Genomic DNA, 27,706 nt, shown 5'->3' with positions numbered 1-27,706 from the left:
TACTCTCTCTGTGTCTGACTCTTATTCCTTCAGTGCCACCTGGGTTGGGGTCTCTATGACCAAACTGGTCTTGGCAAGTGGCACCCATCCATGGGGATCAAACCCAGGACAAAGGGTCACCTGAGCAACAGAGAAAAGGAGAAGCTAATCTACACTGAAGGACACCCAAGAACTCTTCAAAAAATCTTCCGGTTAAGTTAGGGGGAGTTTGGAAGCATCAGGGCAAAAACAGGACAAGGTTCAAGTAAAGGAGAAGCTCATCTCAGTTTGCTTCAGCACTTACTTAGAAGAGGGGGAGTTAAAGTTAGTACCAGCCAATTGACACAGCTTTTTGATGCTGCAGAGAAATATTGTCCTTGGTTCCCTGAGCAGGGAACTGCAGACATAGAAGTATGGGGAAAAGTGGGTTCTATTCTAAAAAAGGCATACAAAGAAGGAGCTGAGGATATTCCCATTCCAATATGGTCAGTTTGGGCAATGGTGCGTTCCGCCCTAGAACCATTTCAAACGGATGAGGAGGAGGAAGACTCAGAGGGAGAAGGGGAATGTAAAATTGGAAGGAGGAAATGAAAGACAGTTCAGATCAGAAGAGTGAAAAATTAGGTGAGGAAGAGGAAAGAGTCTATCTGTCCGCTCCTCCTCAGTATTCTACTGAAGAATGGCCAGACCCGCGTCATATTCCCCAGTTGGAAGACTTAGAAGTTGTTTCAAAAGCGAAACTTGCCACTCCGGTGGCTGTATATAAGCCTTCCACAACAGCAGTAATTGGGTCTATTCAGGCTGGAATTCAGCAGGCTCATAAGGATGGAGATTTAGAGTCAGGGCAGTTTCCTGTTACAATACACTTCTCAAGTCAACAAGGACAGTTTCAGGTAACATTTGAGCCTTTTCCATTTAAACTCCTAAAGAAATTTAAACAAGCAATTAGCTAATATGGCCCAGGATCCCTGTTTGTAACGGGACTGTTACAGAACATAGTCATTTCCCATAGGCTAATTCCTATTGATTGGGACGCGTTGACTAGAGCTTGCCTATCCCCACCCTAGTTTTTACAATTGAAAACATGGTGGGCAGATGGGACTAATATCCAAGCTCAAATAAATGCTAGCACCCAACCTCTAATTAATATTACCGTAGAACGGCTCACAGGAATTGGTGCCTAGGCTCAATTAAACCATCAAGCAATCATGGAATATCAGGACATAGAACAATTGAGAAAAGTGTGCCTACCAGCTTGGGACAAAATTTCTTAAGGAGGTGAAAGATTTCCATCTTTTGGAGCGGTTAAGCAGGGGCCAAAAGAGCTGTATGCAGATTTCATAGCCAGATTACAAGAGGTAGTAAGAAAGGCAATTGCAGACACTAAAGCCCAGGACATAGTGTTATGCCTGCTAGCATTCGATGATGCTAATGCAGAATGTCAGGCTGCTATACCGCCACTTAAAGGAAAGGTTCGGCCGGGTGCGGTGGCTCAAGCCTGTAATCCCAGCACTTTGGGAGGCCGAGGCGGGTGGATCACGAGGTCGAGAGATCGAGACCATCCTGGTCAACATGGTGAAACCCCGTCTCTACTAAAAGTACAAAAAATTAGCTGGGCATGGTGGCGCGTGCCTGTAATCCCAGCTACTCAGGAGGCTGAGGCAGGAGAATTGCCTGAACCCAGGAGGTGGAGGTTGCGGTGAGCCGAGATCGCGCCATTGCACTCCAGCCTGGGTAACAAGAGTGAAACTCCGTCTCAAAAAAAAAAAAAAAAAGGAAAGGTTCATTTAGTTTATTATATTAAGGTTTATCATGGCATTGGAGGAAATCAGCATAAGGCTACTTTATTAGCACAAGCTATGGCAGGATTACAGGTAAACAAGGGGGCTGCTGCATTTCCCAGAGCTTGTTTTAATTGCAGAAAAAGGGGACATACAAAAAAGGATTGCAGACAACATTTAAGAGCAGGACCTCAGCCAAAGGTAAAAACAAAAAATGCTGACCCAGGCATTTGCCCAAAATATAAAAAAGGAAAACACTGGGCTAAGTAATGTCATTCTAAATTTGACAAAGAAGGCAATCCAATTTCAGGAAATGGGAGAAGGGGCCTTCCCCTGGCCCCGATTCCAACCAGGGTTTATCTTGTTCAAGCTACTCTCTCATCCCTGTACCAGGCTTGTCCCCTGCCACTGCTGGAAGTGCAGCAGTAGATCTGTGCAGCACTCAAAAAATAGGTATTTTACCTAGGGAACCTCCACAAAAAAATACCAACAGGAGTCTGTGGGCCATTACCTTCTGGGACTTCATTTGCTTTTAGGAAGATGTAGTCTGAATGCTAAAGGAGAGTTCATACCAGAGTTATTGATAGTGATTTTACAGGGGAAATACAAATTATAATGTGATCTTCCATTCCTTGGAGTGCTGAGCCTAGAGAATGCATAGCACAACTCTTAAACTTACCTTGTATAAAATTAGGTCATAGTGATAATAAAAGAATTGGATGATTTGGAAGTACAAATAAACAGGGCAAAGCTACATACTGAGTAAATCAAACTACAGATAAATGTCCAACATGTGAAGTTACTATCCAAGGAAAAAAATTTAAAGGTTTATTTGATACTGGCACAGATGTTTCAATGATTTCTTTCCAGCACTGGCCCTCTTCTTGGCCTGTACAAAATGCTGAGTTTAATGTGGTAGGAGTTGGGCAGGCCTCAGAGATTTCTCAAAGCAGTCTTATCTTGCCATGTGAAGGGCCTGAAGGATAGCCTGGAACTATTCAGCCTATTGCAACTCAGATTCCTATTAACTTGTGGGGAAGAGACTTATTACAGCAGTGGGGAGTCAAAGTTTTAATACCAAAACAATCGTGTAGCTCTCAAAGTCAACAAATGATGCAGGACATGGGCTATGTGCCTAGGATGAGATCAGGAAAAAATTTGCAGGGCCCAAAGGAACCTTTAGAAGTAAAGGAACAAAACTCTAGACATGGTCTAGGATATCATTTTTAATGGCGGCCACTGTTAAGCCTCCAGAACCAATAGCTTTAAAATGGTTAAATGATAAAACCAATTTAGATAGAACAATGGCCGCTTACAAAGGAAAAACTGGAGGCTTTAGAAAACTGAGTTGCTGAGCAATTAGAAAAGGGACATAGAGCCTCCACATTTTCACCTTGAAACTCTCCTGTTTTTGTAATAAAAAGAGATCTGGAAAATGGAGAATGGTAACAGATCTTAGAGCAATTAATGCAGCTATACAACCTATGGGAGCCCTGCAACCTAGACTACCTTCATCCACTATGATTTCAAAAAATTGGCAACTAATTGTTATTGATTTGAAGGACTGTTTCTTTTTTTTTTTTTTTTTTTTTGAGATGGAGTCTCACTCTGTCGACAGGCTGGAGTGCAGTGGCACTATCTTGGCACACTGCAACCTCCGCCTCCCGGGTTCAAGTGATTCTTCTGCCTCAGCCTCCCAAGTGGCTGGGACTACAAGTGTCCTCCAACACACCCGGCTAATTTTTGTATTTTTAGTTGAGACTGGGTTTCACCACGTTGGCCTCGATCTCTTGACCTCGTGATCCATCTGCCTTGGCCTCCCAAAGTGCTGGGATTACAGGCGTGAGCCACTGCACCTGGCCCAAAGGACTGTTTCTTTACAATTCCTTTGGCAGAAAAGGACTGTGAGCGATTTGCATTCCCTATTCCTTCTAGAAATAATCAAAAACCTGCTAAAAGATATCATTGGAAAGTGCTTCCTCAAGGGATGTTAAACATTCCCACAATTTGTCAAACTTACATGGGCTAAGCTACTGAGCCCACCAGAAAAGAATTTCCTCAGTGTTATATTATTCATTATATGGACGATATTCTTTGTGCTGCACTGAATAGAGAACTACTTATAAAATGCTATGACCATTTGAAAGAATCCATTAAATGTGCTGTGTTAATAATAGCCTCAGATAAAATTCAAACTACAACTCCTTATTTGTATTTGGGCACATTGGTAGAAGATATTACTATAGCACCTCAAATGGTGTCCATCAGGAGGGATAATTTATAAACTCTAAATGATTTCAAAAATTACTTGGAGATATCAATTGGATATGACCTACTTTAGGGATCCCAATTTACGCTATAAGTAATTTGTTTTCTATTCTTTGAGGAGATTCCAGTCTAGTCCTTGGGAGTTAGCTAAGGAAGCTGAAATGGAATTGAAAGTAATTGGAGAAAAAATTCATAAGGCTCAAGTAAATAGAATTGATCCTGACTAATTAATTTTCCCTACTCAACCCTCTCTTACGGAAGTTATTATTCAAGATTAGGACTTAGTGGAGTGGCTGTTTCTACCTCATGATAACACTCGTACTCTTACTCACTATTTGGACCAAATTGCAATGCTGATTAGAATGGGGAGGTCTCAAGTTGTCAAATTACATGGATTTGATCCCAAAAGAATAACAGTGCCTCTTACAAAGACTCAGATTCAGCAAGCATATATTAATAGTGTAACATCGCAAACCTATTTGGCAAATTTTGTAGGCACTTTAATCATTATAAAAAAAAACACAAATTTTCCTTTTTTTTTTTTTTTGAAATTGACCAATTGGCTTGTACACCAAATCACTAAATCAAACCCCATTGAAAATGCTGAAAATATTTTTACAAATGAATCTAGTAATGGTAAAGCGTCTTATTCAGGATTCAAAATCAAAGTCATTCAAACTCCTCATATACCAGCTCAAAAGGCAGAGTTGGTAGCTGTCATTCAGGTATTACCAAATTTCAAAAAACCTATTAATGTAATTTCTGATTCTGCATATGTGGTTCACTCTACTTGGCTGATTGAGTGTGCGCAACTGCGTTTTTTGTTTGTTTGTTGCCCAGGCTGGAGTGCAATGACCTGATCTTGGCTCACTGCAACCTTTGCCTCCCAGGTTCAAGCAATTCTCCTACCTCAGCCTCCCAAGTAGCTGGGATTACAGTTGCCTGCCACCACACCCAGCTAATTTTTGCATTTTTAGTAGAGACAGGGTTTCATCACGTTAGCCAGGCTGGTCTTGAACTCCTGACTTCAGGCAATCTGCCCATCTTGGCCTCCCAAAGTGCTGGGATTACAGGTGTGAGCCACATGCATGGCATCAACTGTGTTTTAATACAGATGATCAACTTATGAAATATTTACTCAACTACAAGCAGAAGTAATAAATAGAATGCATCCCTTTTACATTACTTATATTAGAGCTCACACTATTCTTCCAGGGCCTCTAACAGCAGGCAATCAGTCTGCAGACCGGTTAGTGGCTGCCGTCTTATCTGATGCTCAACATTTTCACACACTGACTCATCTAAACACAATAGGACTGAGAAGCCGATCCTGGAAAGAAGCTAAAAGGATTATTCAAACCTGTTCAACTTGTCAGTTAGTCAATTCTCCCTCCAATTCGGGAGGTATAAACCCTCAGGGTTAGAACCAAACACTTTGTGGCAGATGGATGTTACCCATGTTTCTTCTTTTGGAAAGTTAGCATATGTACATGTTTGTGTAGATACTTTTTCTCATTTTGTTTGGGCAAGCTGCCAAACTGGTGAATCATCAGCTTGTGTCAAACACATCTAATAGTGTTTTGCCATTATGGGAATTCCTTCTTCCATGAAAACTGGTAACACCCCAGGATATGTTAGTCATTCCTTAGCAGCATTTTTAAACAATGGAACATTACTCGTATTACAGGTATCTCATATAACTCTCAGGAACAGGCTATTGTCATATAACTCTCAGGAACAGGCTATTGTGGAATGGATGAATCACGCCCTTAAACAGCAATTGCAGAAACAGAAAGTGGGAGACAGCAAATACAGAACCTCACAAATGCAACTTGGCATTACTAACTTTAAATTTTTTAAGTTTGCCAAGGGGACGACAAATAACAGTGTCTAAACAACACCTGAATAAACAATCCAAAGAAGAGAACTTACAGCAATTAATCTGGTGGCAAAACCCATTAACAAAAAGTTGGGAAAAGGGCAATGTAATATGGGGTAGAGGATTTGCTTGTGTTTCTCCAGTTCCAAATCAACAACCAAAGTGGGTACTATCCAGACATTTAAAATCTTATCATGAGCCAGATACCAAAGAAGAGGTTTGTGTTCTGGGAGGAATCAGAGGACCCCCTGGTCACGGAAATGGTGAGATTAACACTGAGACGAAGTGCTGCTCCCACAAGGGGAACACGCAAAGTATCACCACCGACTTGGGGTCAGATCAAGAAGCTTTCAAAGATGGCTGAGGAAAACCTGAGAAAAGCAGGACAGCCTGTTACTATGAGTAACTTGATGGTAGCTATGATGGTAGTTATCACCGTTGCAGTGAGTATTCCTGGAGTAGGGGCAGAAGTGGGAAAAATTTCACATATTGGGCATATATTCCTTTCCCTCCTTTATTGCGACTTATGACTTGGTTAGATCCCCCAGTAGATGTATATACTAAGGATAGCTCGTGGATGCCAGAACCTGTAGATAATCGGGGCCCATCTCATCCTCAAGAAGAAGGAACTTTAATGAGTATCTCTTTTGGCTTTGAACATCTGCTGAGAATATATGCCTAGGGGCAGCCGAAGGATGTTTAAAGTAAAAAAAAAAAAAAATCAAGCCTGATTAGCTATAGTACCTGGGAAAAAATCACACTTGAGCTCAGTTGCATGTGATCTCTGGCTTTAGTATTTTTTATAATAATTCAGCAAATAACTATGTTTTGCCCCCACCCCAAAACCTAAATGCAGACAAAATAAAGAGTGGTCCTCTAAGTTTAAAATATTAATTTGGGAAGACTGTGTTTCAGCAGAGGCTGAGGTGCTGCATAATGATTCCTATAGATTATTATTGATTGGTGCTAAATATTAGGGGATATTTAGCATTAATTGCACCAGTCAGCCCTCTTGTCATGACACAGAATTACTTAAATAGTATACAAAAAGTGATAACAGTTCTGAGTCAATACACACTGAAACAAATGCCCCTATTATATGAAGAAATGGGGGCATGGTAGGACCACAACCAAGAATGATTTGGCCAAAACTGGGAACTGAACAAAAAGAACTTTGGAAACTGTTTATGGTCCTGAAACCAATAAGGTCTAGGAAGGAAATGATAGAGGATCCTGTTCCAATCATTATTATTCATTAGAATCTATAAAAAATAGAATTCTTTGGATTCAGAGCTGTGTTTAACCTCCTTATCTGTTAGTAGTGGAAAGGTTACAGATCAATTTTCTTAACTCCAGTGTAACATGTCAAAACTGTAAATTGTTTTCTTGAATTAATACCTCTATGTTTGACTCTTACAACTCTATATTACTGGTGAGAGCCCAAGAGGAAATATGGCTACCAGCAAAAATATCTCACCCCCAGGAAGTATCTCCATCCATATATATTCTCACTGATATTTTACAAAAGGTTCTAAAATGTACCAGGAGATTCATTACAACCTTAATTTTAATCATTATGGGTCTGTTTGCAGTCACAGTTATAGCTGCTGTTGCAGGAGTGGCTCTGCATTCATTAGTACAAACAGCCAAGTTTGTTAATAACTGGCAGAAAAACTCTAGCTTGCTGTGGAATTCTCAAACAAAGACACATCAAAATATAGCTAATCAGATTAATGATCTTAGACAAGCTGTTCTCTGGTTAGGGGACAGGGTAGTTAGTTTAGAGTATAGAATTCAATTACAGTGTGATTGGAATACTTCTGATTATTGTATCACTCCTCATCCTTACAATGAAATTGAACATGACTGAGAAAAAATAAAGCATCGCTTGGAAGGGTATGCTGAAAATTTATCACTTGATATAACGAAACAAAAGGAACAAGTTTTTCAAGCCTCTCAAGCACATTTGACTTTAATTCCAGAAACTGAAGTACTTGAGGGAGCTGCTGATGGAATAGCAGCCCTGAACCCTGTGACTTGGGTAAAAACACTTGGAGGATTTATGGCTGCTGTTATGATTGTGTTATTAATTTGTCTTATTTCTCTCTGTGTAGTCTGCAGATGTGGATTCCGAATCCTCAGAGAAATAGCTCACCAAGATAAAGCTGTGCTTGCCTACCTAGCTTTGCAGAAAAACAAAGGGGGACATGCTGATAACAAGTGCAGATGTGTGTGAGGGATTACACCGTTTGCTGAGAGCGACAGCTGGGAAAACCAAGCTTGCCCCCAAGCAGAAAACTGCTCAGGGAATTCCAAGATAGTAAATAACATGTCTCACACCAGATGAACTAGTTCTTTAAACACAGGATATGTGACTCTGCCTCCATTATACTCTCCTAAATAATGCTTTCTAGTTTATCTTCAACCTATAGTGAACATACACTAGCTGCCTGGTTAGTTTACCTTCATGAAAGAACACACAGCATCTGTTTGTTAAACTTATCACTGGAATGTAAAGAATAAATACGTGGGTCAGAGTGTGCTCTTGGCTCTCAGCTGGGAATGCTGTCAGCCCCCTGAGCCCACCTTTGCACTCTCTCTCTGTGTCTGACTCTTAATTCCTTCAGCACCACCTGGGTTGGGGGTCTCCACAACCGAGCTGGTCTTGGCAGATAGGCACAAAGATTCATCTACAGTAACACCTACTATAATATTTTAATAATACTATATATAATATTTACAGTATTTTTGTAACTAGAAATTAGAAATAAAATATCATTACTATTTCTAAATAAGATGTATTAGATCTCCAAGAGTAGAGTATCATATAATCATTTAAAATGACATAGGGGTTCCTACACACACCCCATCCCTTTGCCAAAAAAAAAAAAAATGCTGTAGGGGTTGGGGGAAACAGAGATGTTAGTCAAATGGTACAAACTTTCAGTTATAAGATGAACGAGTTCTGTGGATCTAATGCACAGCATGAGTGGTAAGGAATGTACTAATTAATTGGATTGTGGTAATTATTATACAATGTATACATAAGTCATCTTATTTATACCTTGAATATATTCAATATTTATTTGACAATTAGTATTTTTTAAATGCTGTGAAAAGACCGGAACTTTTAAATATCTATTGAAAGGGAACAGATTGAATAAGTTATAATACATTTATTCAATGAAATACTATGCTATTTTTTAAAAGACCAAAGAAGATCTTTGCAGTATGATTTGGAATAGTCACCAAAATAAAAATTACACTAGGATTTAAAAAAATAAAAATAGGCCGAGCACGGTGGCTCAAGCCTGTAATCCCAGCACTTTGGGAGGCCGAGGCGGGTGGATCACAAGGTCAAGAGATAGAGACCATCCTGGTCAACATGGTGAAACCCCGTCTCTACTAAAAATACAAAAAATTAGCTGGGCCTGGTGGTGCATGCCTGTAATTGCAGCTACTCAGGAGGCTAAGGCAGGAGAATCGCCTGAACCCAGGAGGCGGAGGTTACGGTGAGCCGTGATCGCGCCATTGCACTCCAGCCTGGGTAACAAGAGCGAAACTCCGTCTCAAAAGAAATAAAATAAAATAAAAATATATAAAAAAAGAAAAATTACACTAGATTGACACATAATGGAAATCTATAAATGATGGTAATTACCTTAAATCAGACTTTGAATTCTGAGGGTTTTTTCCTTTTTTCTTCAATACAAACATAACTGAATGAATTCTGAGTTTTGAGGGTTAAAATTCACAAATGCCTCTGCATTGTTTATGTAGTTGCTGCTAGATTTAGGTAAACAAATTTTAGAATACATAGTTTAATACACACCAAAAACGTATCCAACACATGCCTGTTCCACTGCTGAATAAGGGATCTGTGCATCAGCTAAAGCCTTCTGGCCTGTAAAAACAAAGATTTTATCAAAAAGTGCTTTAAGTATTTATTTTAGGTGAGTAAAAATTAAGAAGCATGCCAAATACTTAGAGAACCAGGACCCATACACCTGTAGATCCTTCTCCCTGTTAGTTCCACTCACACTAGTATTCACCTGTCTTTTGCTCAAAAGTACTAATACTCATTAAAATAAACAATAACAAACTGTGTCAGGTCCTTTAGTCATGCAGTAGCCTAGTGACAGAAAAAGAATTCCCTATGTTGGCTCAATGAAGTGAAGAAAACCACCATACAGGTATTTAATACATTTTGAATGTGATTATCCCTTTTCCAGGAAAGGAAGATGCTAATTTTGTTAGAACTCCTGAAGTTAACACATACTAGAATTGATGGAAGAGACCCCTCTTTTCTGTCTCTTGTCTCAAAGGAGGAGGAAGTAAAAGTTGAGACACAGCAAGCATGAAGTCAGTGGCAAGGTCGGCTGGCCAGGTTAAAGATTAAACCCCCCATCTTTTTTTTTTTTTTTTTGAGACGGAGTTTCGCTCTTGTTACCCAGGCTGGAGTGCAATGGCGCGATCTCGGCTCACCGCAACCTCCGCCTCCTGGGTTCAGGCAATTCTCCTGCCTCAGCCTCCTGAGTAGCTGGGATTATAGGCACGCGCCACCATGCCCAGCTAATTTTTTGTATTTTTTTTAGTAGAGACGGGGTTTCACCATGTTGACCAGGTTGGTCTCGATCTCTCGACTTTGTGATCCACCCGCCTTGGCCTCCCAAAATGCTGGGATTACAGACTTGAGCCACCGCGCCCGGCCTAAACCCCCCATCTTTAATCGCAATCCTACCTATAGACCGAAGCCATAATATGGAGAAACACCCTCCATTGTTCTCATTCAATCTTGCTCAGAACCCCACCTGGTCACATACCCCATGCCTACTCATCAATCACCACCCTCTCACACATACTTTCTAGAATTGTAAGCCTTTAAAAGGGCTAGGATTTTCTTTGTTGGGGAGCTCCGTTCTTGAGACACAAGTCTGCTGATGCTCCGGGCCAAATAAAGCCATTTCCTTCTTTAAATCTGGTGTTTGGGAGGTTTTGTCTGAGGCTTGTCCTGCCACAGAATGAGGTTATCCCTTTTAATGACCCTGCTTCTCCCTCCCACAGATCCCTTAACCATCTCAACAAGTAGTTGGATAGCACATAAAACTGTAAGCCACTCTCTGCTCTGGCTATGCAGCTGCTAAGAATACCCAAGCTCTTTTCCCTTTCCCTTTTATAGTGAGTCACTAGGCATTTCTCCACACAGGTTCTTCTCCCTTGACTGGGCTTCCTTTTGTGCTTGCAAGGCTACCCCACCCATGAAATCAAGACAAACCACCTAAAAAACTATGAATGTTCAAAGATCTAAATGTTCTATGTTACCTGCTTCTCTTGCCAAGTCAGGGTAGTCTCTTGAATTCTCAGCTCCAGGTTTCTCGAACTAGAGATATAGAAAGAGATAATAAATATAAACAAGTACAGTTATATGTTCTACCAATAAAAATCTATTCATTCACTACTCATTCAAACAAAAACACATTGAGCACCCCTTGTGTTCCTAGACTTTAATAATAAATAATACAAAATCCTCACCCTCAGTGGGCTTCCAGTCTAACCTAAACACTACAATGTCAGAAGTACAGAATGTCTTGGCAGAGACATCTACCCAGACTTGGAGGGAGGGCAAGAAAGGCTTTCCAGAGAAACTGCCATTTAAATTAACTCCTGGGCCGGGCGTGGTGGCTCAAGCCTGTAATCCCAGCACTTTGGGAGGCCGAGATGGGTGGATCACAAGGTCAAGAGATCGAGACCGTCCTGGTCAACATGGTGAAACCCCGTCTCTACTAAAAATACAGAAAATTAGCTGGGCATGGTGGCACGTGCCTGTAATCCCAGCTACTCAGGAGGCTGAGACAGGAGAATTGCCTGAACCCAGGAGGCGGAGGTTGCGGTGAGCCGAGATCGTGCCATTGCACTCCAGCCTGGGTAACAAGAGCGAAACTCCGTCTCAAAAAAAAAATAAATAAATAAATAAATAAATAAATTAACTCCTTAAGGATGAGTAGGAGTTAGCAAAATGGAAGAGAAGAAAATTTTGGAATAAAGGTCTAGAAGTGAGAGAATACAGCAGTTTTTTTCTCTGTGGAGGAACTGTAAATAATTTGGTCTGACACAGGTTAAAGCACAAAGTGGAAAGTATTAAGGATGGCTGGGCATGGTGACTCATGCCTGTAATTCCAGTACTTTGGGAGGCCAAAGTGGGGAGATCACTTGAGGTCAGGAGTTTAAGACCAGGCTGGCCAACATGGTGAAACCCTGTTTCTACTAAAAATACAAAAATTAGCCAGGCATGGTGGTACATGCCTGTGATCCCAGCTCCTCTGGAGGCTGAGGCAGGAGAATCACTTGAACCCAGGAGGCAGAGGTGGCAGTAAGCCAAGATAGTGCCATTGTACTCCAGCCTCGGTGACAGAGTGAGACAGACTAAAGAGGGAAGGGGAGGAGAAGAGGAGGGGAAGGGGGGAAGGGAAGGGAAGGGGGTAAAAGGAAGGGAAGTGGGGAAGGGAAAGGGGGAAAGAGAAGGGAAAGGCAGGGAGGGAAGGGAAGGGGGGAAGAGAATGGAATTCGGGAAGGGAAGGGAATGGGGGGAAGGGAAGGGAAGGGGGAAGGGAAGGGGGAAGGAAAGGAATGGGGGGAAGAGAAGGGAAGAGGGGAAGGAAAGAGAGGGGGGAAGGGAGGAAGGGAAGGGAAAGGTGGGAAGGGAAGGGAAGCAGGGAAGGGAAGCGGGGAAGGAAAGGGAAGGGAGAAGGGAAGGGAAGGGGGAAGGGAAGGAAAGGGAAAGAGGGGAAGGGAAGGGAAGGGGGAAAGGGAAGGGAAGGGGGAAGGAAAGGGAATGGGGGAAGGGAAGGGAAGGGGGAAAGGAAGGGGGGAAGGGAAAAGAAGGAGGGAAGGGAAGGGAAGAGGGGGAAGGGAAGGAAAGGAAAGTGATAAGGGCGTATAAGGGCATAAAAGTCACTTGGGAGAGAGACGGATCAAATATGGCCAATTAGGAGCAGCTCAGGATGAAAGCTCCCAGCGAAAGCATGGAGGGTGAGTGGACACCGCATTTCTAGATGGATTTTTATTGTCCACAGACCAGGAGATTCCCAGGCAGAGGAGCCCCACAGGTCACCAATGCAGCTGTTTTGGCCAGCGTGGTGGGTCTCTGCACAAAATACACAGGTCCGTGTGCCATTTTAGCTGGTGATTGGAGCTCCTGGGAGACAGAGTTGCCCATTCAACTAATAAAAAAGGGAACTGAAACAGCGAGCCAGGCCAGGAGATTCCCGGGCAAAAAAGTGCCACACATCTCAGCATGACTGTTTCAGCTGGCGCAGTGGGTCACCACACGGGAAATCACACAGATTCTAGCACCTTTTCAACAGGCAACTGGAACGCCTGGGAGACAGAGTCACCTGTTCAACTGAAAAAAAAAAGGGGGGGTCTGAGGCAGGGAGCCAGGTGATCAGGCTCAGCTGGTCCCACCCCTACAAAAAAATAGCAATCTGAAACGCTCTGGATTGAGAGTTTCACAGCAAGCACAGCTGAACCCAGGATGATCCAACTCTGTGGGGGAGGGGCATCCGCCACTACCAAGGCAGTCCACCACGACAGAGGTAGTCCACCGTTCCTGAGGCAGCCTACCATTGCCAAGGCAGCCCACCATTACGGAGAGAGTCCGCCATTACAGAGGTGGGCCACCATTGCCAAGGCAGTTCTAACTATAACCCTATAAACAGGACTGCAGGGAAGTTCACACACAGCAGGGCGGAGCCCACATCAACTCAGCAAAGCCTCTGCAGGCAGACTGTGACTAGGCTACCTCCTCGCGGGCAGGGCAGCCCTGAAAGAAGGCAGCAGCATTACAGGAACTTATAAATGAAGCCCTAACTCCCCGGGACAGAGCACCTGGGGAAAAATATTTAAAAAGGCATTTATGAGTTCTGCTGCAGCAGACTTAAACGTACCTGCCCAGCAGTTCTGAATGAACAACAGAGTTCACAGCTCAGCACTTGAGCTCCTATAAAGAACAGACTGTCTCCTCAAGCAGCTCCCTGACTCCCATATATCCAAAGAGTGACCTCATAAATGAGAGCTCAGACTGGTATCTGGCAGGGATCCTTCTGGGGCAAAGATAGCAGAAGAAGAAACTGGCAGCAAACCTTACTGTTCTGTAGCCACTGCAGGTGATCCCCAGGCAAGCAGAGTCTGGAGTGGACCTCCAGCAGTCCTACAGCAGAGGGGCCTGACTGTTAGAAGGAAAACTAAGAAACAGAAAGAAATAACTTCATCATCAGCAAACAGGACGTCCACTCAGAGACCCCATGTGAAAGTCAACAACTACAAAGACAACAGGTGGATAAATCCACAAAGATGGGAAGAAACCAGTGCAAAAAGGATGAAAACACCCAAAACCAGAATGCCTCTTCTCCTACAAGGGATCACAACTCCTCACCAGTAAGGGAACAAAGCTGGATGGAGAATGACTCTGATGAATTGACAGAAACAGGTTTCAGAAGGTGGGTAATAACAAACTTCTTGGAGCTAAAAGGACATGTTCTAACCCAATGCAAAGAAACTAAGAACCTTGAGAAAAAATTTGATGAAATGCTAATGAGAATAAACAGCTTAGAGAGGAATATAAGTGAATTGATGGAGCCGAAAAACAACATGAGAACTTCGTGAAGCATACACAAGTTTCAACAGCTGAATTGACCAAGCAGAAGAAAAGATATCAGAGGTCGAAGATCAACTCAATGAAATGAAACGAGAAGGCAAGATTAGAGGAAAAAAGGGTAAAAAGGAATGAACACAGTCCCCAAGAAATATGAAACAATATGAAAAGACCTAATCTACATTTGATAGGTGTACCTGAATGTGACGGAAAGAATGAATCCAAGCTGGAAAATATTCTTCAGGATATAATCCAAGAAAACTTCCCCAACCTAGCAAGGCAGGCCATATTCAAGTCCAGAAAATACAGAGAACATCACAGATATTCCTCAAGAAAAGCAACCCAAAGGCACATAATCATCAGATTCAAAAGGGCTGAGATGAAGGAGAAAATGCTAAAGGCAGCCAGACAGAAAGGTCGGGTTACCCACAAAGGGAAGCCCATCAGACTTACAGCAGATCTCTCAGCAGAAACCCTACAAGCCAGAAGAGAGTGGGGGCCAATATTCAACATCCTTAAAGAAAAGAACTTTCAACCCAGAATTTCACATCCAGCCAAACTAAGCTGCATAAGTGAAGGAGAAATAAAATTCTTTACAAACAAGCAATTACTCAGATATTTCATCACCACCAGGCCTGCTTTACAAGAGCTCCTGAAAGAAGCACTAAACATAGAAAGGAACAACCAGTATCAGCCACTCCAAAAACATACCAAATGGTAAAGTGCATCCACACAATGAAGAAACTGCATCAACTAAAGGGCAAAACAGCCAGCTAACATCAAAATGGCAGGATCAAATTTACACATAACAATATTAATCCTAAATGTAAATGGGCTAAATGCCCCAATCAAAAGACACAGACTGGCAAATTGGATAAAAAGTCAAAACCCATTGGTGTGCTGTATCCAGGAAGCCCATCTCCCATGCAAGGATGCACATAGCCTCAAAATAAAGGGATGGAGGAAGATCTACCATGCAAATGGAGAGCAAAAAAAGCAGGAATTGCAATACTAGTCTCTGATAAAGTAGAGTTTAAAACAATAAAGATTAAGAGACAAAGAAGGGCATTACATAATGGTAAAAGGATCTTTGCAACAAGAAGAGCTGACAATCCTAAATATATATATGCACCCAATACAGGAGCACCCAGATACATAAAGCAAGTTCTTAATGACATACAAAGAGACTTAGACATAGGAGACTTTAACACTCCACTGTCAATATCAGACAGATCAATGAGACAGAAAATTAACAAGCATATCCAGGACTTGAACTCAGACCTGGGCCAAGCAAACCTGAAAGACATTTACAGAGCTCTCCATCACAAATCCACAAAATATACATTCTTCTCAGCACCACATCACACCTACTCTAAAACTGACCACATAATTGGAAGTAAATCATTCCTCAACAAATGCAAAAAAATGGAAATCATAACAAGCAGTCTCTCAGACCACAGTACAATCAAATTAGAGCTCAGAATTCAGCACCTAACTCAGAACCACACAACTTCATGGAAACTGAACAACTGGCTCTTGAATGTTGACTGGATAAACAATGAAATGAAGGCAGAAATAAAGATGTTCTTCGAAACCAACGAGAACAAAGACACAACATACCAGAATCTGGGACATATTTAAAGCAGTGTCTAGAGGAAATTTTATAGCAATAAATGCCCACATGAGAAGCAAGAACAGATCGAAAATCGACACCTTATCATCAAAATTGAAAGAGCTAGAAGAGCAAGATCAAAAAAAACTCAAAACCTAGCAGAAGACAAGAAGTAACTAAGATCAGAGCAGAACTGAAGGAGATAGAGACACAAAAAACCCTTCAAAAAAAATCAATGAATCCAGGAGTTGGTTTTTCGAAAAGATCAACAAAATTAGGCCACTAGCCAGATTAATAAAAAAGAAAAGAAAGGATAATCAAATAGATGCAATAAAAAACGATAAAGGGGTATCACCACAGATTCAACAGAAAGTACAAACCATCATCAGAGATTATTACAAGCAACTCTATGCACATAAACTAGTAAACCTGCAAGAAATGGATAAATTCCTAGACACTTGCATCCTTCCAAGCCCAAACCAGGAAGAAGTTGAAACCCTGAATAGATCAATAACAACAGCTGAAGTTAAGGCAGCAATTAATAGCCTACCACACAAAAAAAGCCCAGGTCCAGATAGGTTCACAGCCGAATTCTATCAGACATACAAACAAGAGCTGGTACCACTCCTTCTGAAACTATTCCAAACAATCCAAAAAGACGGAATCCTTCCCAAATCATTTTATGAAACCAATATCATCCTGATACCAAAACCCGGCAGAGACTCAGCAAGAAAAGAAAACTTCAGGCCAATATCCATGATGAACATAGATGCAAAAATCTTCAATAAAATACCTGCAAACCAATTGCAACAGCACATCAAAAAGTTTAGCCACCATGATCAAGTAGGCTTCATCCCAGGGAATCAAGGCTGGTTCAACATACGCAAGTCCATAAAGGTAATTCACCAAATAAACAGAACCAAAGACAAAAACCACATGATTATCTCAATTGATGCAGAGAAGGCCTTCAACAAAATTCAACAGCCCTTTATACTAAAAACCCTCAATAAACTAGGTATTGACAGAACGTATCTCAAAATAATAAAAGCTATTAACGACAAACCAACAGCCAATATGATACTGAATGGGCAAAAACTGGAAGCATTCCCTGTGAAATCTAGCACTAGACAAGGATGCCCTCTCTCACCACTCCTATTCAATATAGTATTGGAAGTTCTAGCCAGAGCAATCAGGCAAGAAAAAGAAATAATGTGTGTTCAAATAGGAAAGGAGGAAGTCAGATTGTCTCTATTTGCAGACAACATGATTACATATTTAGCAAAGCAACTTCAGCAAAGTCTCAGGATACAAAATCAATATGCAAAATCACAAGCATTCCCATACACCAATAACAGACTTAAAGAGAGCCAAATCAAGAATAAACTGCCATTCATAATTGCTACAAAGAGAATAAAATACCTAGGAATACAACTAACAAGGAACGTAAAGGACCTCTTCAAGGAGAACTACAAACCACTGCTCAACAAAATGAGAGAGGACACAAACAGATGGAGAAATATTCCATGCTTATGGTTAGGAAAAATCAGTATCATACAAATGGCCGTACTGCCCAAAGTAATTTACAGATTCAACGCTATCCCCATCAATCTACCAATGACCTTCTTCACAGAACTGGAAAAAACCACCTTAAACTTCATATGGAACCAAAAGACAGCCCGCATAGCCAAGTCAATTCTAAGCAAAAAGAACAAAGCTGGAGGCATCACACTACTGGACTTCAAACTATACTACAAGGGTACAGTAATCAAAACAGCATGGTACTGGTACCAAAAGGGAGCTATAGACCAATGAAACAGAACAGAGGCCTCAGAGGCAACACCACACATCTACAACCATCTGATCTTTGACAAACCTGACAAAAACAAGCAATGGGGAAAGGATTCCCTGTTTAATAAATGGTGTTGAGAAAACTGGCTAGCCATGTGCAGAAAGCAGAAACTGGACCCCTTCCTGACACCTTACACTAAAATTAACTCCAGACGGATTAAAGACTTAAGACCTAACACCATAAAAACCCTAGAAGAAAATCTAGGCAAAACCATTCAGGACATAGGCATAGGAAAGGACTTCATGACCAAAACACCAAAAGCATTGGCAACAAAAGCCAAAATAGACAAATGGGACCTAATCAAACTCCACAGCTTCTGCACAGCAAAAGAAACAATCATTAGAGTGAATCGGCAACCAACAGAATGGGAAAAAAAATTTGCAATCTACCCATCTGAGCAAGGACTTATATCTAGAATCTACAAAGAACTAAAACAGATTTACAAGAAAAAAACAAACAAGCCCATTCAAAAGTGGGCGAAGGATATGAGCAAACACCTTACAAGACATACATGGGGCCAACAAACATAAGAAAAAATGCTCATCATCACTGGTCATTAGAGAAATGCAAATCAAAACCACATTGAGATAACATCTTACACCAGTTAGAATGGCGATCATTTAAAAATCTGGAGACAACAGATGCTGGAAAGGATATGGAGAAATAGGAACACTTTTACACTGTTGGTGGGAGTGTAAATCAGTACAACCATTGTGGAAGACAGTGTGGCGATTCCTCAAGGACCTAGAAATAGAAATTCCATTTGACCAGCAATCCCATTACTGGGTATATATCCAAAGGATTATAAATCATTCTACTATAAGGACACATGGACACAAATATTCATTGCAGCACTGTTTACAATAGCAAAGACCTGGAACCAGCCCAAATGCCCATTGATGATAGACTGGACAGGGAAAATGTGGCATATATACACCATGGAATACTATGCAGCCATAAAAAAACAATGAGTTCGTGTCCTTTGTAAGGACATGGATGAACCTGGAAACCATCATTCTCAGCAAAATGACACAAGAACAGAAAATCAAACACCGCATGTTCTCACCCATAGGCGGGTGTTGAACAATGAGAACACATGGACACAGGGAGGGGAGCATCACACACTGGGGTCTGTCGGGAGGTGTGGGGAAATAGGGGAGGGACAGTGCGGGGTGGGGAGTTGGGGGGAAAGAGCATGGGGAGAAATGCCAGATATAGGTCATGGGGAGGAAGGCAGCAAATCACACTGCCGTGTGTGTAAGTATGCAACAATCTTGCATGTTCTTCACATGTACCCCAAAACATAAAATGCAATTAAAAATAAATAAATAAATCCCTGAAAAAAAAAAGGTCACTTGGGTCCAAATGATAACAACTAGTATTAATTGGGCACTTGCTGTTGTATGCATTGTGTTAAGCATTTCACATGTGTTTACTCTTTTAATCCTCGCAACCATTCTAAAAGGTAGGTACCATGCATTACAGATAAGAAAAGTAGGATACAAAGAGATAAGCAACTAACCCAAGGGCACAGAGCTAGTAAGTAATGAAGTTGAAACTTCAGTCTAGCTCTGGACCTTTTATGCCCTGCAGTACCAGTCTGGGCTTTATCCTGAAGACAGTGTTTTTGTTTTGTTTTGTTTTTGAGATGGAGTTGCCCAGGCTGGAGTGCAATGGTGCGGTCTAGGCTCACCACAGCCTCTGCCTCCAGGGTTCAAGTGATTCTCCTGCCTCAGCCTCCCGAGTAGCTGGGATTATAGGCATGCACCACCACATCCAGCTAATTTTGTATTTTTAGTAGATACGGGGTTTTTCCATGTTGGTCAGGCTGGTCTCAAACTCCCAACCTCAGGTGATCTGCCTGCCTTAACCTCCCAAAGTGCTGGGATTACAGGCAGGAGCCACTTCCCCCCACCGTGTTTGCTTTTTGAAACAAGGTCTTACTCTGTCACCCGGGCTAGAGTGCAGTGGTTCCATCACAACTTACTGCAGCCTCAACTACCCTGACTCAAGCAATCCTCCCACCTCAGTTCCCCCTCTTCCCACAGTAGCTGGGACTACAGGCACTCACCACCACGCTAAGCTAATTTTTGTATTTTTTGTAGAGATGGGGTTTTATCATGTTGCCCAGGCTGGTCTCAAACTCCTGGGCTTAGTGATGCTCCTGCCTCAGCCTTCCAAAGTGCCGCAATTACAGGTGTGAGCCACTGTGCCTGGCCGACAATGTTTCTTAAAGTGAGACTGGAATAAAACAACAATCAGATACCACTGTTTATTAGAATGGCAAAAATCCAAAACACTGACAATACCGAATGCTGGCAAAAATATGGAGCAATAGGAAGTTTGGCAATTTCTTTCAAAACTAAACATGTACAGGCTGGGTGTGGTGGCATGCACCTGTAATCCCAGCACTTTGGGAGGCAGAGGTGGGTGGATCATTTGAAGTCAGGAGTTAGAGACCACCCTGGTCAACATGGTGAAACTCTCTCTCCACTAAAAATACTAAAATTAGCTGGTCATGGTGGCCAACACCTGCAATCCCAGCTACTAGGGAGGCTGAGGCAGGAGGCAGAAGTTGCAGAGCAAGACTCCATCTGACAAAGAAGGAAGGAAGGAAGGAAGGAAGGAAGGAAGGAAGGAAGGAAGGAAGGGAGGGAGGGAGGGAGGGAGGGAGGGAGGGAGGGAGGGAGGGAAGAAGGAAGGGAGGGAAGGAGGAAAGGGGGGAGGGGAGAGGAGAGGAGGGAGGGGGAGGGAGGGAGGGGAGAAGGGAGGGAGGGAAGAAAGGAGGGGAAAGGGAGGGAGGAAACAAAGGAAGGAGAAAGGAAAGGAAAGGAAAGGGAGGGAGGAACGAAGAAAGGAAGGAGGGAAGGAGCGAGCAAAACTAAAGCACATACACACAAAATACATGTACAAATTAGCAATAGCACTCCTTGGCATTTACCCAAAGAAGATGAAAAACTATGTTCATATAGGCCGGGCACAGTGGCTCACGCCTGTAATCTCAGCACTTTCAGAGGCCAAGGCAGGTGGATCAGGAAGTCAGGAGATCAACACCATCCTGGCCAACATGGTGAAACCCCGTATCTACTAAATATACAAAATTAGTTGGATGTGGTGGTGCATGCCTGTAATGCCAGATACTCCGGAAGCTGAGGCAGGAGAATCACTTGAACCAGGGAGTTGACGGTTGCAGTGAGCCAAGAAGGCGCCACTGCACTCCATGAGATTTTAAGTAAGGCAGTTCAAAAACTTAAAAGCTGAGCGAAATAAATTACTTAGCCCCCTGAGCCTCAGAGTCGGATAACTGAATGGATATGATAATCCATTACATGGTAAAAATTAAATAAAATAATGTAATATTTTTCAAACTGAAATTTGTACTTATAAGATTATGACCAAATCGATTTAGTCGGTTGTGAGCAGCATTTTTGGGTTTTTTTTTTTTTTTTTTTTTTTTTTTTTGAGACGGAGTTTCGCTCTTGTTACCCAGGCTGGAGTGCAATGGCGCGATCTCGGCTCACCGCAACCTCCGCCTCCCGGGCTCAGGCAATTCTCCTGCCTCAGCCTCCTAAGTAGCTGGGATTACAGGCACGCGCCACCATGCCCAGCTAATTTTTTGTATTTTTAGTAGAGACGGGGTTTCACCATGTTGACCAGGATGGTCTCGATCTCTCGACCTCGTGATCCACCCACCTCGGCCTCCCAAAGTGCTGGGATTACAGGCTTGAGCCACCGCGCCCGGCCGGGTTTTTTTTTTGAGACAGAGTCTCACTCCCATTGCTCAGGCTGGAGTGCGGTGGCTCAAACAGGGCTCATTGCAATCTTAACTTCCCAGGCTCAGGTGATCCTCCCATCTCAGCCTCACAAGTAGTTGGGACAAGTATGTGCCACTATGCCCAGCTAATTTTTTGTACTTTTAGTAGAGATGGGGTTTTGCCAATATTGCCCAGGCTGGTCTCAAATCCTGGGCTCAAGGGATACACCTGCCTCAGCCTCCTAAAATGCTGAGATTTCAGGCATGAGCCACCACACTCAGCCAAGCAGCTTTTTTTTTTTTTTAATATATAGGTTAGGAATACCAAGAGTTCATCACACATAAGTGTTGTTTTAACTAATTGTTTCAGTTGTTACAAATAAGCTTTGTATGTGTGTACTGGATAGTGATATATTTCATGGAATTCCCATACATAAAAGTACTAGGAAACTGAAGTGCTAAATTATATGTTCTTACTATAACGGCACCAGAATTTCAAAAAAAGGTGACCAGTGTAACTTAGAGCAGTCTGAGGAAGTTTTAAGAAGGTATAGGACTTGGACTAGTTCTTGACAGATAAGAAGAATTTAAGTAGATGAAAAGAGGGTATATCAGGAGATAGGCAGCATAAGCAAAGGCTCTGACTCGCTGTCAGCCAGATGGCAGCTGTGACTTAGTTGTGTTAAAACCTGCAGCCGGGTGCGGTGGCTCAAACCTGTAATCCCAGCACTTTGGGAGGCCGAGGCGGGTGGATTACGAGGTCAAGAGATCAAGACCATCCTGGTCAACATGGTGAAACCCCGTCTCTACTAAAAATACAAAAAATTAGCTGGGCATGGTGGTGCGTGCCTGTAATCCCAGCTACTCAGGAGGCGGAGGCAGGAGAATTGCCTGAACCCAGGAGGCGGAGGTTGCGGTGAGCCGAGATCGGGCCATTGCACTCCAGCCTGGGTAACAAGAGCGAAACTCCGTCTCAAAAAAAAAAAAAAAAAAAACCTGTTGACATCCGCCATAGGAATTCCAACTCATTTCCTATAGTGAATAATAAAACCTCTTTAAGAGAACTTCAGATTGTCAAATTCAGCTATTTAAATTAAGAAATATAACAGAGGGGCCGGGTGTGGTGGCTCAAGCCTATAATCCCAGCACTTTGGGAGGCCGAGGCGGTGGATCACTAGGTCAAGAGATCGAGACCATCCTGGTCAACATGGTGAAACCCCGCCTCTACTAAAAATACAAAACGTTAGCTGGGCGTGGTGGCGCGTGCCTGTAATCCCAGCTACTCAGGAGGCTGAGGCAGGAGAATTGCCTGAACCCAGGAGGCGGAGGTTGCGGTGAGCGGAGATCGCGCCATTGCACTCCAGCCTGGGTAACCAAAGTGAAACTCCGTCTCAAAAAAAAAAAAAGAAAGAAAGAAATATAACAGAGGAACCCCATCAGTTGAGATCTATCAATGGACCTTTTTTAAAGTATTACCTAGGCTGGGCACTGTGGCTCATGCTGGTAATCCCAGTACTTTGGAAGTTTCAGGTAGGGGAATCACCTGAGGCCAGGGGTTTGAGACCAGTCTGGCCAACATGGTGAAACCCTGTCTCTACTAAAAATACAAAAATTAGCTGGGCGTGGTGGCACACACCTGTAATCTCAGCTGCTCAGGAGGCTGAGGCATGAGAATTGCTTGAACCCAAGAGGTGGAGGTTACAGTGAACTGAGATCATGCCACTGCACTCCATCCTGGGTGACAGAACAAGCATCTGTGTCAAAAAATAAAATTTAGCCGGGCGCGGTGGCTCAAGCCTGTAATCCCAGCACTTTGGGAGGCCGAGGCGGGTGGATCACAAGGTCGAGAGATCGAGACCATCCTGGTCAACAAGGTGAAACACCGTCTCTACTAAAAATACAAAAAATTAGCTGGGCATGGTGGTGTGTGCCTGTAATCCCAGCTACTCAGGAGGCTGAGGCAGGAGAATTGCTTGAACCCAGGAGGCGGAGGTTGCGGTGAGCCGAGATCACGCCATTGCACTCCAGCCTGGGTAACAAGAGCGAAACTCCATCTCCAAAAATAAATAAATAAATAAATAAATAAAATTTTAAAAAACACAAAAATAATTAGCTGGGTATAGTGGTGCACACCTGTAATCCCACCTACTCAGGAAGCTGAGCAGAATTGCTTGAATCAGGGAGGCAGAGGTTGCAGTGAGCTGAGATCGCCCCACTGCACTCCAGACTGGGGAACAGAGTGAGACTCTGTCTCAAAAAATAAAAATAAACTATTGGCCAATCGCAGTGACTCACACCTGTAATCCCAGCACTTCGGGAGGCCGAGGTGGGTGGATCACAAGATCAGGAATTTGAGATCAGCCTAGTCAAGATGGTGAAACCGCATCTCTACCAAAAATACAAAAATTAGCCAGGTGTGGTGGCGGGCGCCTGTAATCCCTGCTACTTGAGAGGCTGAGGCAGGAAAATCACTTGAACCCAGGAGGTGGAGGTTGCAGTGAGCCGAGATCGTGCCACTACACTCGAGCCTGGGCAACAGAGCAAGACCCCATCTCAAATAAATAAATAAATAAATAGTATTACTTAGTAGTGAAACCTTGTCTCTCCAAAAAAAAAAAAAAAATTCTTTTAATTAGCCGGTTATGTTAGCATGCCTGTAGTCCTTGCTACTCAGGAGGATCGCTTGAGTCCAGGAGTTCAAGGCTGCAGTTAGCTATGATTGCACCACTGCATTCCCATCTGGTTGACAGAGCAAAACCCTATCTTAAAAACAAACAAACAAAAAAGTGTTGCCTAGTCAATATTTCTCCCTTCTCCATTAAACTCTGCCCCAAGGTCCAGAAGACCAGACCCATAGGAAAGTACACTGGCCAAATAGGCAAATCATTAATGGCACTACCCAAACTCCCCACTTCTTCCCTCTGAACTGTAACACCACCCCCACCTCTACCACCCAACTTGAGGAAAAAGAAATACATCCATTTCCCAAAGGTTTAGACAACTGTGCTTTCCCACACAGCACACATAACCAGACATTCAACAGCCAGACGATGGTTTGACTGCATTAATACCTTACTTCCAAAGATTTTACTGTCCACCTGTTTTAGAAGCCCCACCTTCTGTGAAACACTAGGATGATGTCCTTCTGCTTCATAAGGTATTGGTCCATTTTTCCATTTACATGAGTATTTTTGGTTTTTGTTTTTTTGACACAAGGATAGACTCTATGGCCCAGGCTACGGTGCAGTGGCATGATCTCAGCTCACTGCAACCTCCATCTCTCAGGCTCAAGCAATCTTCCCACCGCAGCCTCCCCAGTAGCTGGGATTACAGGCATGGGCCTGGCTAATTTTTGTATTTTTAGTAGAGATGGGATTTCACCATGTTGGTAAAGCTGGTCTCGAACTCCTGACCTCAGGTGATGATGCCTGCCTCGGCCTCCCAAAGTACTCCCCAAAGGATTACAGGCATAAGCGACTGCGCCTGGCCTATTTACATGTTGGATTGGATTATGTATGTTCAGCCCACTGGTAAGATAATAAATATTTTAGGGCTGTTTTCTCAGAAACAGAACTCTCCCTAGGAACTCTTTCACAAAGCATATCCGTTTAGATTATTCAGCTAACATTCACTAAGGGTCTTCAGGCATCAGGAACACTCAGCGGGAGGGGCACAGCAATGAATAAGGCAGGTACCCAGCCTGGAGGAGCTGCCATGCTAACGGGGCACACAGACGCACACAGAGCTTCAGAAATGCCGAGCACAGTAAGTGCAGGACAGAGGTAAGCACAGTCCAAGGTTCTGGGGGAAAGTCAGGAGGACCCGAGGGGCCCTGGAGAAGATTCGATCTGAATGGATCTTTTCAGGATGCACAGAAGTTAACCAGGTGAAGATACACGGTACAAACAGAACAGAAGCAAAGCTACAGGGGCATCAGACAACAGCGTCCGGGGGAAACGAAAGGCAGTGTGGCATTAAGAAAGCAGGCGACGGCCGGGTGCGGTGGCTCAAGCCTGTAATCCCAGCACTTTGGGAGGCCGAGGCGGGTGGATCACAAGGTCGAGAGATCGAGACCAACCTGGTCAACATGGTGAAACCCCGTCTCTACTAAAAATACAAAAAAGATTAGCTGGGCATGGTGGCGCGTGCCTGTAATCCCAGCTACTCAGGAGGCTGAGGCAGGAGAATTGCCTGAACCCAGGAGGCGGAGGTTGCGGTGAGCCGAGATCGCGCCATTGCACTCCAGCCTGGGTAACAAGAGTGAAACTCCGTCTCAAAAAAAAAAAAGAAAGAAAGAAAGAAAGCAGGCGAGCGGTGAGGGGCAGCGTCTAGGTCCCGGGCAGTCACTGGAGGGACAGGGGGAGGCCGGACTCTGCCACTCGGGCCGAGGCGGGGGGCATCAGCAGCGTTTCTCCTCGCCATCCACATCTGGAGCTGTGTCCACCAGGCTCCTGTGGGGGCTGCTCCCGGGAGGGCCGAGCAGGCTGCGTTCGCGACCTGCCTCGCTCCGCGGCAAGCCAGCCCACACACCTCGGGACTCCGCTCAGAATCTAAAGAGGAGAGATCCTCGGGTTCTCTCGAGGCTGCTTCATGACCTCGGACCAGAAGAAAAGGGAAGGAGGAAGCAGGAGGAAGCAGAAAGCCGCAGGAACCAGAGACGCTATGACCCCAGAGATTCCGCAGATCACAAGACACCGAGTCGCCACGCCGATGCCCCACGCGCGGAGCAGCGGGAGCTGGGAGACAGGGAGGGCAGCGAAACCCAGGCACCGACCGCCTCCGAGCCTCAGCGGGCCAGCGGGGCCGCAGCTCGGTTTACCTTGGTCATGCCAACCCCCACCACGAACACCCGGCGTAGCGGCGCACGCTCCTGCAGGGAAGAGAACATGGCTGCGCCAGTGCCAGACGCGAGCGGGCACCGCGGACGACAGCAGCGGCTGGCGGGAGGCGGCGGAACAGAGTTCCCTCTCAGGCCCGAAGCTAGGGCCGCGGTCGACGGCACAGGCGCGTGCGCGTGAGCGGGCGGGGAGGGGGGCGGGGAGCGGGCGGGGCGGGGCGGGGAGCGGGCGGGGCGCGGCGGGGAGCGGGCGGGGCGCGGCGGGGCGGGGCGCGTCCTGAGGGGCTGGGAGCGTTGGCGCGCCCGCGGCTGCCGAAGCCCTCATTTGCGGACCTGGGCGTGGGACTGCGTCAGCAGGTCCCATCTCTGAGTCTGTGCCCTGGTTCTGTACAGCGAGCGGGAGTAGGTCTGCAGTGGCGCCTGAGACCGAGAGGAGGGTTGGCCGGAAAGCGGATTCACGAAGGGGCATCCTGAGGAGATCCCCTGGAGTTCGTGTTAGAATTGGCCTGTGTCCTGTTACCGGTGGCAGTTGTGACAGTGAATTCATGAATTAAAACTCACAGGACACCAAAAAAGCGGGGATGGGCAGGATCTCACACACGGATACAGTGCCTAAATCAAAAAGCCCAGGCTCCGTCACCAGCTACCTGACCTTCTTTTTTAATTTTGTCAACAAGAGTTCTCCGAAAAGGAATTTGGAGGACCGAGACTTTATTCCAGCAAACCGGGGAGAAACCACCTTCCATGTTTGTTTGTTGGAGACGGAGTCTCTCTGTCACCAGGCTGGAGCGCAGTGGCGTGACCTCGACTCACTGCAACCTCCGCCTCCCGGGTTCAAGCGATTCTCCTGCCTCAGCCTCCCGAGTAGCTGGGATTGAGTAGCCGGAATTACAGGCGCGCACCCCTACACCGAACCACTGTCTGTATTTCTAGTAGAGACAGGGTTTCACCATGATGGCCAACATGGTCTCGATCTGCTACCTCGGCCTCCCAAAGTGCTGGGATTACAGGCGTGAACCACCGCGCCCGGCCAATTTTTGCTTTTGAGAAAGGTCTCACTCTGTTGCCCAGGTTAGAGTGTGTGATGTGATCAT

General features: G+C 44.2%; 1 protein-coding gene across 1 annotated transcript in view; it reads right to left on the bottom strand.

Moving 5' to 3' along the window:
• The window catches only part of SCP2 (sterol carrier protein 2), a 121,092-nt gene extending 94,305 nt beyond the window's left edge, over positions 1–26,787 (bottom strand). Inside the window, exons 1-3 of the mRNA XM_039474595.2 lie at positions 26,595–26,787; positions 11,230–11,287; positions 9,740–9,811 (exon numbers count right to left, since the gene is read on the bottom strand). Coding sequence (XP_039330529.1) covers positions 9,740–9,811; positions 11,230–11,287; positions 26,595–26,663 — 199 coding nt within the window. The 5' untranslated portion in view covers positions 26,664–26,787. The remainder of the gene's footprint in view (positions 1–9,739; positions 9,812–11,229; positions 11,288–26,594) is intronic.
• Positions 26,788–27,706: the final 919 nt, after the last annotated feature.

Source organism: Saimiri boliviensis, chromosome 11 (assembly GCF_048565385.1).
Source record: "Saimiri boliviensis isolate mSaiBol1 chromosome 11, mSaiBol1.pri, whole genome shotgun sequence".
Lineage (NCBI taxonomy): Eukaryota > Metazoa > Chordata > Mammalia > Primates > Cebidae > Saimiri > Saimiri boliviensis.
This window is presented reverse-complemented; position numbering and strand designations above follow the sequence as displayed.